This window comes from Nipponia nippon, unplaced genomic scaffold, assembly GCF_047370975.1.
Source record: "Nipponia nippon isolate SJK-2023a ecotype South Korea unplaced genomic scaffold, ASM4737097v1 scaffold_34, whole genome shotgun sequence".
Lineage (NCBI taxonomy): Eukaryota > Metazoa > Chordata > Aves > Pelecaniformes > Threskiornithidae > Nipponia > Nipponia nippon.
The window spans coordinates 557,501-573,776 of NW_028262352.1; the positions used below are offsets into that span (position 1 = coordinate 557,501).

Consider the following 16,276-nt stretch of genomic DNA (forward strand, 5'->3'; position numbering starts at 1 on the left):
TCTACTTGAGAGCTATTTCTATCTTATCAAATGGGAAATTTGAGTCTGAGATCACAAGTAATCTGGTCACTGCAAGTCTCCTTGGAAAGCCCTTATCAATTAGTCATTCACTGTGATGGCACCACACAAATTCATCAGGATATGCAGGAGAAATACCTTGTAAATGCCCAGTGCAATTGCATATACTTTCATGTATGTAATGTTTTGAAAAAATACTTTAAGAAGCAAATCTTAGAACCTCTGGGGAATTTATTTGAATACATTTTAAATTGTTTCCCAAAAGTATCTGATCTTCAAAGCTTCTCAGAAAACCTTCTAAATATAAAAATGTTATTTTCTGTAATAAGACAGTTTCCCAACACTTAGTTTACTACTATGAATTTCTCTAAGTGACAGCAGAATGAAGTACCTTGTCAGTTCCTGTACAGCTGTTCAAAACTTGCTGAATAAACATAATAAACTGATTAACAAAATTTTTATTAGAAAAATTACATGCAAAATAGAAGCAAACAGGCTTAATCTACAAGAATTTGTTCTGGAGTAAGCATAGAACAACCCTGACAATGTATGCTTACTGAGAAAAGTGTTATCTTTACTTAGATAAGCATAGTTATAAAAGACAAAATCAGGTGCCCAAATCTTTCTTCAGGTCTTCAGTCCTTACACCTTTAAGGCTATGATAGCTGTAACCAGGTTGGACAGCACTACCTAGGTTAACAATATCTTCTAGATTTATTTTTTTTCCCTTCAGAAATACTTGGCAAGAAGGACTTGAAAGAAAATGGGAGTAGGAAATGTGAATGTGCACAGTTCATTTCAAAAACCTTGTCTCATCATTTCAACTTCAAGTATAACATGCACATTTCTATTCAATATACAGAAGCTTATTTTTTGGAGGGGAGGCGAGGAATGATATAACATAAGTACCAAGAATGACTCTGGCAACAGTGATTCGCAACTCTGATCTAGGCTGCACAACCATTTTGAAATGGCTTGCAATAGATGACTAGCAGCATACTTATTAAAGATGAGAACAAGAGCTATTATGCCAAAATGATCACTTGATCTAGATGTTAAGCCTACAGAATAACACAATAATGTGAAACCAGAATTCAGTGTCATGTAGCTCGTGTTAAAATCTGTCTATAAAGAATCATTGTTACTGCTATAACTATACTGAATAGGATACAGACAACAAAAGATAATGACCTTCACTTCCTGAAATACTTCCTGAACATGAATTAATCTATCCAGATAGCTAGTGCAGAAATAACACAACTTTTATTTTCTGTTTGGAGAAGGAAAAGATGAAGCAAAATCCTGGAATGTTTTTACTTTTGATGGGAACCAAAAGGAAAACCAGTGTAGAGGATATCTGAGGAAACAGGCATTCCCCCTCTTTCCCCCAAGCATGAACTACATGAAAAACCATAGATAAAGCCCTGTACTATATCTGTCAGAAGATTCTTACTTTTAATAGTAAAGGTCTATGTGACCCATAGAAGTGATGATGCAAGTCAGAGGTCACTATGCTCAGCTGATTGCATACAGCTCAGCATAGATGCCAGTAGATATAGGATAAATCTACCTCTTAGCCACCCATGAAGATAAAAGGTTATGAACTGCAACACTTGAGGACACACTGGCTACTCTGTTGTTTCTATTATGAGCTGACAGAAAGGCAGCTGAGGCAGTATTAATTTGCTTCAGCATGAATGACCAAAGCACATCTGGAAGTAGGTTAAGATGTGCTTCTGCTTCACTGATCTGCTCTGTAATGTTTTTATTGTATATAGTCACCCCCCAAAAAGCTACTCTCCCCTTCTAATGCTAAGCTGACTACAGAAATGACTTTTCCTTGTTCTGAGACACTCGTTAGCAAATGGCTAACAAACCTGTTTCACAGCTCTGGATAGCTGTAAAAGGTGTATGAGGCTATAACCTCAGTTAACTCATGAAAAAGAGCATCTTCAGCTCTTGAAATAAACAGATACTAAAAATATTTCATTAAAAAACATCTCAGGGAATTAAAGTTTCTGAAGGGAAGAAGCTTTACTGGAGATGGTCTTTCTCCCTTACAAAACACAGCTTTTTAGAAATTATGCCCAGTTCCATGCATTTTTATTGTTTTTAAACATAATTTAAACATAATTTAGAAGCCAGAGGCAGCATACAGAATCAAAAAAATCACAATTTGTCTTCTAGATTCTGAATTAATACATACCATTCCATTGTTAAGTTCATTAAGCCGAACTACAAATAGGTGGAAATTGTATTTTTAGTTATCATCACTAACGGCAGCGGTAGCTCTCAACTGTTTTCTGGCTTTGTATATGCTTGGGACAGTATTTTCAGACAGTATCTGCACCTCACTTCAAGCCAGTCTGCTTACAGCTAGGGATACCTGTATCAGAGTTGAATATATTCTGTTTTGTCATCCCCCCCTGATAAAAAAAAGTTAAAACTAGGTCTTTATAGAACATTTGGAAGATGATCAACCCATTCCTACTTACATAAAGTTTCTGGTGTAAGTACTGGATGCTTGAAAATGTTTGGAAGAATCTCTCTCAAAACAGAATTTAAGTCCTCATACCTTAGATATCAGGATCAGTAAATCTTTCCTAAAATCTAAAACACAAACACTAATTCATAATAAAATGCCTAAAATTATCTGTGGAACTGTATATCTCATTGAGGAGACTGTGACAGCACGCCTGGACTTTTTTCTAATTGTTAACTAGCTGCATTTGGAAGAAACTGAAATGCTGGAGTGCTCTTCCCCCTTGTACGGCCTCTTTTTATGAAGGAAAAATAGCTGGGAGGTGATGCAGGGGGCCAGTATCCATTGACATGAAATCTCAATAGAAACAGCTGAATAAAGTTCCACTGTCTAAACTGCTCTTAACCAGCAATCATTTAACAGGAGCTTAGAAGTCTAATAAAGACACAGGCATGTGTCCTCACAACATATGAATTTCTATTTCCTTGCTCAGACTAGGCATAAAACACCTTTGGAGAAAGGATATCAAAGTCATCACTTCTTTGAAAGATTACTTAAAAATCAGTCAGTAGGGAGTCTTACCCTCTTCTTTCAATGAGTCATTCCTTCAACCCCATCTATCTTTATTACTTTCAGACTCCTCTCTCTACCTATAAGAATCATCACATCTTTGATAGTCTCAGAGAAATATCCTTGATTTCTTTCTTTCCCTCTCCTCTTCCTAAATACGAGATCTCAGCTCTCCCTGAAGTACTAAAAGTTCTTTCCTAATTAGATTTCAACTTAATAATTGTCATTTCCCTGACATTAATGCTTGCTTGTCTACTATATGACACCTGATTGATTTCTCTTTTCTTAAAGGTTCAAGAGCTTCCTTTCCTATGTCTGCATCTTATTTCCACTCACCTTCTTTGATTCAGAAGTACAAATCCCAATGCCTATTTCTGAACCACCCCCTTGTTCCAGGAGCTATAGCTTCTATTCAGTTCCAACACAGTAATCTCAATCATTATCAAAATGATATCTATCACTGGAAGGTTAACCTGGTTATTACTGCTAGAAATACACCATTTCTATTTGTGAAAACAATGCCTTCACCATTGGTTTAGGATGTCCACTGACCTAGACAATAATGTTATATTTGGTTTATTCATTTAAAGACTTTAACCCCCTTCATACATGAGAGAAACATCTGTTTGACTTAATTTCTTGAGCACAAATACAATACAAGGTATGAAGTCCACAGCAAATTCAAAAGCTATATGAGTAGGAGTTTCATTTCTCTAAATAAAAAAATAAAAACCTTTCTGCATATATATTATCTTAAGAATAAAGTCACACACCTTGAATAACAAAATAAACGTCTAGTGGCAAATAACAATGGAACATAAATCGAATTGAACTTACATCAGTAGCTGCTGTCAGGATTTTAGAAAGAATGACTCTTGCTAACCCATCTCTGCTGTAATCCAAACTAGAAACAGTCAATTTTAACAAGTGATCCTGGTTCTTCAAAGAACAAAGATTAAGAAGACTGGGGGGGGGGGGGGGGGGGAATATAAAAATTAGTATTTGAACCCGCTCAAACGCACTTATTTATTCAATCAATAATTTAAACTTAAGTACTTTGAATTAGATTTTCAGTTCTATAAACGCAGAAGAATACAAAGTAAGGTCTCATATTAAACGGAGTGACTTTAAACTGTTACAGCTGTTAGAGTCAAAGGGAGACCAAATAATGCACTAAACTGCAAGGAAAAAAACACCAAACCAACAGTTTTTTAATAATTGCTATGTAACAGTTTTGTCAGTATACTTGGATTGGTGATTATGAGTACAAAAAAATAAATGTTCGTGAAGCTCTGTGAACAATTCCACACTGTAAAACATTCTGTGTATACAGCTTGCCATAAGGTTAGTCCTATTAACTATCTAGATTTTATTGTAAATGAAGTTTTCTGTAGCCAGTAAAAAACTTGCATTCTAATAAGCAATAAAAACAACTTAATTTAAAAAAGAGTACATCAAAACAGCTGAATTTTCTCTTAAAATTTACTATATTTGAAATAAACTGGCCATTGGCCAAATTACTCCCAAAGGAAGGTAAGTTTATTTGTACCCAAACAAAATTTTGAACTCCACAGCTTTACTCAAAGGTATTGGACTGAAGTTTAGGTACAACATGCATCATCACATTTCACACACAGTATACCTACCAGTTTGTTGGCGGGTTTTTTTGGCCTTTTTTTTTTTTAAAAAAAAACATTTCAGTACAGTATCATCCTTCCCTGATACTGATTTCTGTCAGATAGGTGTGGACAGGAAAAAGTAAGCTATTTTGTAACATAATCACTCATATCTGTTCAGCAAGACAGACTAAAAGATCTCTTAAAAAACCACCCAAAACCCCCACAACTGAGGATCTTTACTTGAAAATAAATCAAAATAATTTTAAGGTTTTCAGCTCTATAGACAGTGGTCCTCATGCACAGTTTACAAGTTTCATAACAATTATACCCGTAAGCACAATTCAAACAGAATAAAAACACTCACCACTGAAACACATTACATTTTTCAAGCATTTTCACTCCATGAGGGTGACAAGAGAGTGTACCAAAAAACAGAAAGTAGTGCTGGCTAAGGGTATTTAGTAACCCATTATTTTGAAGACTATGTTCAGGTTTCATTCCCGATGAAGAGTTGAGCCAATTTACAATATCTTTAACCAATTCCTCCAGGTAACCTTGTCCATCCTAACAAAACAAAGAGTAATAGCATTTACTAGTAACAGAACTGGGTCTCTCTTCTTCACTGAAATCCATTGTTTAAAATTTCTTAAAATGTACAAACACAGTACAGATACAAAATAGAAATGCTGTTTGGCAAACACAATTCAGACTAAAGAAAAAAGTTCAAGGCAAATAAAAGGAGTTTAGCTTGGAGACATCTTAGGACCAATTCTATTCTTCCCAAGAAAAGGATTGTTCAATGACATTTTCCTCTGGCCAGAGGCATAAAAGTCTTTAGCACACAAGAAGAAAGGAGGCAGAGAAACAAAGAAAAAAAAAACAAACAAAACCCAAAAAAGCCAACCAAACAAAAAAAACCCCAACAGAAACAAAAAACCCACAACCAAACCCTAAGTTGCATTTAATAAAGCTGCATTTAATAAAACTCCTACTTAAACACAGTCATCTCCCCAGTGTCTTATCTGGACAATTCAAGATTTTAAGTTATATTTCTTAATTACGCTGATCATTTTAGGTTTAACACCCAAAGTCTACAGAAGTCTTTACTAAAATTAAGTTCTTTTTTCCTCTAAGTGGCATACAGCAGCACTACTCATTCTATCTCCAGTCTTGTAGCAGAAAATTTCTTACCTCTTCTGATTCAAGAAGAAATTCAGTAAACTGACAACCCACCACAGTGAGCTGCTTAGCCTTGGCATAGTCCAGATCCAAGTTGGCATACAGTTTACTGCTAGGCTTGTAAAAATATAGCAATCTCCTTACAAACCTACGGAAAGTAAAAAAGAATTTATTATTTTTCAGTAAGACAAGGACAGTCTCACATTACAAAATGATGCTGGTATAAAAGATATTTTATCACTAAATTAGCTTATTGGCAATAAATTTTCAAAAGTTATTAAAAGAGAGTAGCAGGTATCAGTAATGAGTCTATCCAGACACGATTTCAGAGATGCAGCTGTACTGTTTGTTATAAAGGGTTTTCTATGCCATGACTTAAAATAAGCAAAGGAACTCAAAATCTCTATGCTCTTAGAAGCCATAGCTTCCTTCTCATTCTCATGCTTATAATTTATTCTGCTGTAATTTATCCTGTGGTGAATTTCAAAGACTATACTATCTAGACTTACAAAGAGCTAAAGAAGAGTCTGTCTTAACATTTGTGACATGACTTTTCTTTAGCTATAATAGTTAACGCTACTGTGAAAAAAAGTTTTATGTTCTGCCAGAAAAAGGCCATATTTATTCAGCAACAGCATTTTCATTCACCTCACTTAAGCATTTCTGAAGCATAACACAGTGATTGCAAATGCAGACTCTCACTCAGACTTTTTGAAACCATGGTGAGCAATTTAGCTTGAATTTTGCATTGCAGGAATAAATCTTCAAAGAGCTTCCCCTTGCCAATTCTTACTCAAAAAATAAACACATTTGTGCTTTAAAAGAACACAGAATGTTCTGCCTGAAGGTAGATATGTCAAGCATTAAGAAAGCGTAACTAAAGCACTGCCTTTAGTTAAAAAAGTGAGAGTAAGCCCCTATCCCAACTCCAAACACAGGACCAATTATAAAGGAAATCTGAGGGCTTCTTTAAATTTTGTCAAATGAAGTGTATTTTATTCTGGGTTATTAGCAACAAATATATTATATATAATAGCACACACATTTACATGTGAGTGTATATATACATATGTACACTTAAGTGTGTATATATGTATGTATATACACGTACATGTGTATACACACACTGCATTAACTGTATCTCTATGAAATGAAGGGATCTATATCAAAAATACCTTGAATTTCACTTTAACAGCCATAAGATCATCACAAAAACACTAACAGTAAAAGAAAAAAAAACATCTTATGGAGGGCCAAATAAATTTACTTTACACTTCAAAAACAAAGTGGCTGAAAATTTTTTATGATCAGCATTTAAACTAGAGAGATTTGGGGGTTAATTAGTTATAATTAAACAAGAACAACAGCATTTTAAAGCCATTAAAGCATCTAACCCACAATCCTGTAGAAAGGATCAATCAACTGTAGAAGCTTTACAGTAACTCAATCCTATGTTTTCTCAATTTATTTAGAATTTAATTATTTAGGCACTGAACAATGCTTGAGTGCAGCACAAAACCAAGGAACAGGAAAGCTGTCCCAGGTAGGTAGGTAGAGGAATGGATGTGAGTGTCACAGCCAGAACTGCAGATTTTCCTTTAGAGAAGCAATGTTATAAACCACCAGATTTGGTAAATAATCCTTTACCACAAAGTAATAAAAATGCCTTAATGCCAACAGACATGAAAGGAATCAGAGCTGTACTGATTGACTTTTCAAATCACACATGCTTCCCTTGCCTTTAATAGCAACTAGAAATAACTTCCTCTTGGTTTTTGATGAAAGCTGTAACTATATAACTGTACAACTGTAGACCTATTCTGTCAAAATTTGTCAAGTGCTGACATCAAACACTAATGTATGAAATATCAAAAGAGGTAATACTTTAAGGTTTAAAATGAAATAGGGCATTTGCAAAGCTGATATGATTCTTGTTTAGGGGGTAAATATATAAAGTATCTGTGCATAGAAAAGAAACCACTAAAGCTTAAAGACCTGTTTATTTAAAGCAAATATTGCAACCTGATTATCTAAATTTTCATTTTTGCTGCTTATCTATAGATTAAGTTTTAGAAATGTGACACATCAAGGAATAGTTTATTGCAACATTAAAACCCAGTTTTTCCAAATTTCTTTCTTCAAAGCAAGTCTATGCAATTTTTACATACCTGTGCAATTGTTCATCTTTATAGTTCCTTAGGTTTACATTTGGCCACTAGAAAAAACAGCAAATATAGCATTATATGAAACTTGTATATCAGTCCTTGATTAGTCACTAAAATTTACTCATTTCTATTATACTTCTAATTATTAGGTGAATAGAACCATAAGTTTTCTTGCATCTAATGTTGCCCCTTATTTTATTGAAAAGCCCACACATTCTTGCTCCAAGAACTGTTCTATTATTTTTTAGAGAAGGACAGGGAATGTCGGGTGCATGCTATGTGTACAAATCCATAATTCTAATGAAAATAGCAAACTATGACATGCTAACAAAAAATAAACAATTTTTCTCAGTTTCTTCTCTGCAAATAGCAAACATTTTTATACGCATAACAGGGAAATTGGGTTGTTTTGTTGTTGTTTTCACTATTAATCCAATTTGTTTTAAAAATAATTTTTCTGTTATAGCTCACTTAAATACTGCTTATTAAAAGGTATTTAATCTCCTCTGTTGATACTTTTTAAGATGTTTTAAAAAGGATCACACAAAGCAGTAAAAACAGAGGAAAATATAATATGAAGAAAGGATAGGTCCAGAAGAGAGTATTATGGCTATCTGTTGTCTCTATGGTTTTAGATTTATTTTTGTTGCTACTAGTATCTTCTTAGAAGGGATGGAAAAAAGTGTGTCAAACATTTTTCTTTTCTACCTAAGCGATACAGTACTACATTTCCAACTGGTAATACTAGTATTAAGACATATAGTACACTAGTTAATGATTAGTAAAACTGACTACACTTGTAACATTGAACCCACAGTGCCAGATTAAGTATGAAGCTCTACTGTTAACACAATCTCAGTTCCTCCATCCTGACGACTGCCACTTTTGCTGCTATTTTAGCAGCTTAGACAGCAAGCTGAGCAAGTAAAAAAAGGCAGTAAGGGACCATATGAGATGCAAGTAGTGAGGTGGTAGGAAGGCTGATGCTCCACAGCCATGAGGTTGCGACTGAGATGGGAGGGAGGTGAGTAGCCACATGAGATGGTGAAGTCCAAACACTGGAATCTGGATCCTGCTGATTCAGGGACTAAAGATGGACCACTCTGATAAACTGCACAACACCAGTGTAAGCTAAGATAATGTTAACAGGACTGGAAGTGGCTAGAATCTAACTGGAAAACACAGTAACTTCTCATTCTGAAAGACAGAAGTCCCTTATTTTGAGACATTTAGAACTGTTCGACAGGACACTAGAAAATATACTGCAGGGGAGGTCTGAGATAGCAGGGCAACTGACAGCTTGACCTAGATTTCAGAGGAGAAAAACAAAACAAAACAAAACAAAAACCACCAACCCCAAAAAACCTTAGCTGTCAATTACATAAAACTTCCATTGTCAAAGTACTACACAGACTAATTAAAAAGTGAGATTCTGAAGAACAGTTTCTTGATAATATCTTTAATACTGAATCAAAGGTAAAAATATCTATGATTAATAATCACAGATATCTAGTAGCCTAGTAGTGTTCCAGTAAAAAGTCTGTAAACAGTGGAATTCGGTGGAGCAAAGCTACGGTCATATACCTATTCAGGTCTTTATACCAGACAGATTCCTGCTCTCTCAAGTTTATCAGTCCCTGAAAAAAACGCACAGAAATATTTAGGGGGACTTTTTTTGGGGGGGGGTAGGGGTAGATGTTTTTTTTAATATAATTTTGATTATGTCTATCACCATTAACCCTGTTTTGTACTTTTGCCATCTTTATAACAACATAGTAAAGACGACAGTAAGAAAACGTTACTTGGGGGTAACAATGGAAGGATGGCTTTGATGCACAGAATGACAGGAGCTATTTTGGCTCTAAAATTATACCGAGTACTCAGTCAGAAAGTTTTCTTACTCAAAGTCAGTCAGTCCTCTGCTTAAAAAAGAGGCAGTCCCTTAAAAGCTGTACATTAAATATATTTAAGATAATGCCCTCCCTGTCAGAGATATTTTCTGTATTTTGTGAAAAAAAATTCATTTTGTAATGAACTTGATGCTATGGGACTATTTGTATTAGTTCAAAACATACAATAAGACAGCCACATATGAAAACTTCAGTAGTATGCACAGTCTAAGCATCTGAAGCTTGATCTATAACCCACTTCCACAGCCTTAACCTTCAGTGCACATTATATATTTAAAAAAAAAATCTGCTATGAAACTGAACAAGGCAGTATCTCTATGTAGTTTGGACTGAAGTTTAATGTATTAGCAACTTTAAAGTCACTATATCTCATTCTATAAAGTCTATTCCTATACAAATAAAGTTATATAAAATTTAATATATGCTTATTAAGAAACTTGTGAATTTAACTGTAGTGTATTTTTGTATATAGTTTAAGGGTTGTATACAAAGAGACTACATCAGCATTGATTAAACCCATGAGATCCTAATTTTCTGAAATAAAACAGATTATGGGATATAGTATGGAACTGATATAAGAAAGTCAAAGCTCACATGTGAAATGGAGACTCCCCCCCCCCAATTTAATAAAAATAGTATCACGCCCTTTTTATGCTCACCTTCAGTATGGTCCCTATTAGATTCCAATTCCACTCAAGGTTCTCTTTATGATTGAGAACTTGGCTGTCTCGAAGATTCATTACAAGTGCTTCTTCTGTATCCTGGAATACAGACAAAAAACTACAGTAAGTTTCCTTGCATCATGTCTTGTCACATGATATACTTACTGTTCATGTAATAATCATTAAAAGGGCTATGCTACATAGTATTTTGCATTTGAAAGTAAATTGCATGGTTATAGTACTGCATTAAAAGTCTAATAGTAAGAGATCATAATTGGGACTATAAAGCATTAAAAATTATTGTAATTTCACTCTTCAATTTCTAGAAATACAATATAGTATCCACAAGTAGCTAGAAGACAAATTAAATGAAAAAAATTCTACAAAGAAATCACATAAATGGCTCTGAATTAAATGAGAGAGTGAAGCTTGGGGAGTGGGATCTAAGTCTCCAAAATACAAAATCAAATTCAGTTTTGAAAAATCAATAATAGTAATACCTTTAAAATAAAGATGTCTTTCTGCACACGGTACTGATCCCTTTTTTGGTGGGTTGAGATCGCTTTCTGAATAATATGATCTAAATGGAGGCTGTAAGGTTTAGGTCCTCTTTTCTTCATCTCATGAAAATGTTTTAAGCAGTTGAGTGCGGCACTTGCTCGTCTAATAGAAAAGATACTATAATCAGTATTTGACAGCTGTTATTCAACTAAAGAGCGCCACTGCTCTATCTTGAGTTAAATAAACATAGCTCAAAAAAGAATTCATCAACAATTCCAAAGCCAATAAAAAGAAAATAATTTTCTTTATATAAGTTTTCATACTTCCATATCCCTCAGTCTTGTACTGAAATTATACAGAAAATTATCTTTCAGAATTTCTAGTACTGATGAATGAGCCTTACTGATAGCTTTTCTTCTACTCTGCAATTAGTAGTATCTTTCGGAGTTCACAGAAGATATTGCAAAGTTTAAAGTTGATAAAGTATTGTGAGATGTCACAATAGATCAATGTTCTACAGTGAAGTTGAGACGGCTAGCTCCAACTTTGACTAACAAAGTATTTGTTCTCTTCCCCTCCCCAGAGGGTGGCAGGAGTATCAGTAGTATATCTCCTGCTCTTTATATCTAAACAGCTCAGCAACAACATGTAAGAAATTTTCCAGGAAAAGATAGGAAATAATATAAATTATATTTGACATGGGCAGAAACAGTTAATTGCAAAATAATGGTAGGAGGAAAAAAAAAATTGATGAGCAAATAAAATAAGGAAGTCTAAAAAATGAGGAGGTACATCTACCTTTCTTCCCCATAAACAAAAATTGCCATAGGGTAGAAGAGTGGGGTTTTTTTATTCTCTTCAAACAAACAAATACCTGTGAATTTGGTCGCCTACCTAAATTACATAAATTTAATCTGTAATGGGGCTTACAGTTTTTCAGAGTATGAAACAATGCAGAGTGTTGACCAAAACCAAGATCCCCAAATATAACAAATAGTACATCTACAAAATCACTTTCTTCCAACAAAACCAGGACTTCTTACTACTCTATCAGGTATGTCCACAAATGCCAAAAAGCAAAAAAACCTGCAAGTAATCCACAAACATATCCCTTCTGCTCTTCATCCTTTCTCTCCTCCCACAGTTTTGACCAAGTGGAATACCCTGTGAAGGAGTTTCAGATATGCTTTTTTGAAAAATAACTGTGTTTTCACGTATCGAAGTCTTCTAGTGACATTTAAGAAACCTTCAAAACTAAAAAGCAGAAGAGCATTAAGTTTCTGGGATGCACTCTACAAGCAGCATTTATCATTTCACAGCAGCAGTTCGACAAGATTCTGTAATTTATCACTGACAACACAATGAAAGACAAAATACAAAGTTATGACACATTTATCAGAATACTGATCTGACAAACCAGATCAGGAATGGCAAGAGTAATTAACAAAAACATTTCCTATAATTTACTATTAGGAAAAAAAACCACAAAACAAAAAAAACCAACACACTCAAATTGTCATCTACAAAGAAATGCAAGAAAGACAACTGAGTTACAGAAACGCATTTTAAAGACACTGGAATCTATCAAATTATTTGACTTCTTTCCTCAAGAGGTTTAAATTGTGTGAAGTACCCAGGAGATGATATTTTATGACAGAACACTTCAGAGGTTAAATTGCAAGATTAGTAGATGTATAGAGAAATTCTAAAAAATAAGGAAAATAAAATAAAAAAGCCTATAGTTTTTTAAAGTTTTGAAATTCAGGTATTTCTCATTCAAAGAGGAACAGAAAGCTTCTATAAACATTTGTTTCAAGTCAGATGCCTAAATATACCTCATTTGATTACCACGAGTGCCAAACAGTTCCTAATGCTGCTTAACATGCCACTGCAGAATGCTACACTAAGTTGTTTAAAATTTCTGTTCATAGTCTTATATTTAAATGGAAATGAAATTAACTGAAAAAATTATCAGTGCAAACTTCAAACAAATGCACCAGAAAGTTTTAACATAATTACTATTGTTACAATGACCATTTTCTTCTGAAGAAAAAAGGTTTAAAAAACAGCTCCATGCCAATAGTACGTTTTTTGCTCTTGTTCACACTAATAACAATTCACTGATTTGGTCTATTACTATTTACTTAGCTATAGAGAAACACCAAAAGAAAAAAATTGGTACAGGCTTTTTTAGTTTGGAAAGCTTAATTGTATCAAAATGCCAAAAAAGAAGTGTGAAACAATGGAGAGGTCAAACACAGAACATGTCTCAGATGGTGCTTGGTCAAACAGTACCTTAGAGTTAATTTAAGAAAAATTCTGTGTAAAAAAAAATCTTGCAATCTATGCAAAAGTGTTCTGAAATCTACTATCAAAACTTTCTTTCCAAATTTATGAATTTCTAAATTCTTACTGTAAATAGATCACACTTTTGGAATGATGCACTGGAAACTATTTCCCTAGTAAGTGTCACAGAGCATTTCTATATTCTATTTTTCTTTTAAATAAAGAAAGCAGTGGTTTCACCCATCAGAAAACTCATAATGTAGGCTTTCACTCAACTGCAGGGGGAAAAGGAGATGTACATATTTTCGCTTTTAAGTGTAACTTTGAATTCTTACAGTCTTTTCTCTTTCATGATGTCAAAAGATGCTGCCATATTCATTAGCGTTGGTAAGCAGTGCAGGTGATGGCTGTGAGAATGAGGAAGGATTGTGTTTGCCTAAACAACAACAGAAGACCAGTTAGAATAACTTATTACAACATTTTCAGCCATCTCTTTAGGATCAGCATTTGAAGAATCTACCACTTTCACAAATGCATGATAACAAAACTACCTTTTCCATAACGTCAGAGCAATAATTATACATACCATTTTGAATATTTGATCTAATTAATCAATCTGAAATACAATTGAAAATAACTTAAGACAATTTTAGGACTCAGAGCCTTCTTTTGGAGCCTTCTCATTTGTATTTTTTGCATTGGTGGTTTTTAAAGTTGTAAAATGCAAAAACATGCAAAGCATCAGATATCCTTATGTCATGTGTATAAAAGTACTAAAAACCCTAAAATCAGAAACACATTTAAGCTAATGATGTTCATTCAATACTTTTAACTATCAATGATTCTGCACAAAAAAATTATCTGATAAAGAAACATAACTTCATAAGTTACTGGACATTTAATAGCTTTTATTTTGGGAAACATTTGGGTTTTGTGAAACAATTTGGGTAGTTGTGCAAATACTTCTGAAAACTTCTGAAAAAAAAAGAATAATGAAGATAAAGAAATTACTTCACTATCTGAAAATTAAATAGAGTACAAATATTTGTTCAATATTTTCATAAACAGTCATCTCAGACTAGTGAATCATCTCTTTAGAAAACCAAAAAATACCTATGCTTTTCAGCATACCCAAACATCAGTGCATCTAATCACTCCCATTCAAAAGTATTCCAGAAACCGTGAAAAATAGCATATATGTCAATGCAGATTCCTCTTTTTAAACTACATGGCTGACTGAACACTCAAAAAATTCTGCCAATTATTTAAAGGAAAAAAAAAATCACTGAAGAGACTAAAGAACAGATTTGTTGTGGTTGTGACCCATGCTGCTGAGCTCAGCTGTTGTAAATCACTGTAGTAATAAGCAATCCTATACCTGAAGATTGTGATCTTGTTTTTTGGAGCTTTAAGGACAGGCCAATCCCACACCACTGAAATAAGTCTATAGTCTGAAGATTCAGACTATGTCTGATAACTCATATTTAAATTTTTGTAAGACAAAGTTGTATTTCATGATCTTACTGTCTCTTATAAAGCAGTTCATTTGGGAAAAAACCAAACAAACAAACAAACAAACAACTCCTCACAAAAACCAAACCACAAGAAAACTGATCAAAAAGTGCTCTGCTGCATATGCTTCTTGCTATCAAGAAAGGCCATGAAAAAGAAAGAAGTGTTTTGCAAGAAAGGTGAATCATATCACTTCACATATGACTAACAGCTTCTCACCAGGCTGAAAGGCAGCATTGCAGCATACATGAAAACAATATCATCTCTATCCCAAAATAATTTAGGTTAAGTTCTGCTCTTCAAGCAGTTTTCTTTTGGTTGGTTTTGGTCTGGAGTAGGCTAAAGCAACCTGAGCAAGACAAATACAGCAGTGCCATGATGGATGGGTACAGGCTCTTCAGGAGGGATAGGCAGGGCAGGCGAGGCAGGGGGGTAGTGCTGTATGCAAGGGAGGGGTTGGACTGTATGGCACTTGCAGTTGGCGATGACACGGTACCCAGAGCGCCTCTGGGTAAGGATGAAGGGGAAAACAAATAAAGCGGATGTTGTTGTGGGAGTCTACTATCGAGCACCCAGCCAGGACAATGACACCAATGAATTATTCTACAAGGAATTAAGGGATAACTCTAGATCAGCTGCCCTTGTCCTTATGGGTGATTTTAACTTCCCAGACATCAACTGGGAACATCATAAGTGGACACAAACAGGTCCAGGAAATTCCTGAAGCACACTGAAGATGATAACTTCTTGGTGCAGGGAGCCGACTAGGAAAGGTGCCCTCCTAGATTTCTTGTCTGTAAACAGAGAGGGACTTGTGGGCAAAGTGGTGATTGGTGGCTGTCTTGGTCACAGTGACCATGAAGTAGTTGAGTTTCAAATCGTTGGCGATGATAGGAGAAAAACTGCCAGCAAAACTTCGACCCTGGATACGGGGAGAGCGGACTTCAGGCTGCTGAAGGAGCTAGTTAATAAGGTCCCCTGGGAATCTGCTTTTGAAGGTACTGGGGTCCAGGAATGCTGGTCACTTTTTAAGAGCCATCTCATAAGAGTGCAGGAGCAGGCAATTCCAAAGTGTCAGAAGTCAAGCAAGCGGGGCAGAAGGCCGGCTTGGCTGAACAGGGATCTTCTTCTAGAGCTTAGGCGGAAAAGGAAAGTGTACGGACATTGGAAGCAAGGACAGGTGACACGAGCGGACTACAGAGATGCTGTTTGCCAATGTAGGGAGAAAATTCGTGCAGCCAAAGCTCAATTAGAGTTCATGTTGGTCAGCACTGTGAAGGACAACAAAAAGGGCTTTTTAAAATATGTTAACAGCAAAAGGAGAATCAGAGATAGCATTGGTCCATTACTTGACAAGGTCAGTCACCTCACA

General features: G+C 34.9%; 1 protein-coding gene across 4 annotated transcripts in view; it reads right to left on the reverse strand.

The window, feature by feature from the left end:
- Positions 1 to 16,276, reverse strand: part of LOC104020924 (rapamycin-insensitive companion of mTOR) — a 91,488-nt gene that overhangs the window by 23,820 nt on the left and 51,392 nt on the right. For all 4 annotated transcript variants that reach the window (XR_015707670.1, XM_087770899.1, XM_087770902.1 and 1 more), the window contains 7 exons: positions 13,728 to 13,828; positions 11,106 to 11,268; positions 10,603 to 10,704; positions 8,037 to 8,083; positions 5,881 to 6,016; positions 5,054 to 5,253; positions 3,908 to 4,034 (listed from right to left, as the gene is read on the reverse strand). Coding sequence is in view for 3 of the 4 variants with exons in the window: in XM_087770899.1 (XP_087627025.1) it covers positions 3,908 to 4,034; positions 5,054 to 5,253; positions 5,881 to 6,016; positions 8,037 to 8,083; positions 10,603 to 10,704; positions 11,106 to 11,268; positions 13,728 to 13,828 (876 nt within the window). In the remaining variant the exon portion in view is untranslated. The remainder of the gene's footprint in view (positions 1 to 3,907; positions 4,035 to 5,053; positions 5,254 to 5,880; positions 6,017 to 8,036; positions 8,084 to 10,602; positions 10,705 to 11,105; positions 11,269 to 13,727; positions 13,829 to 16,276) is intronic.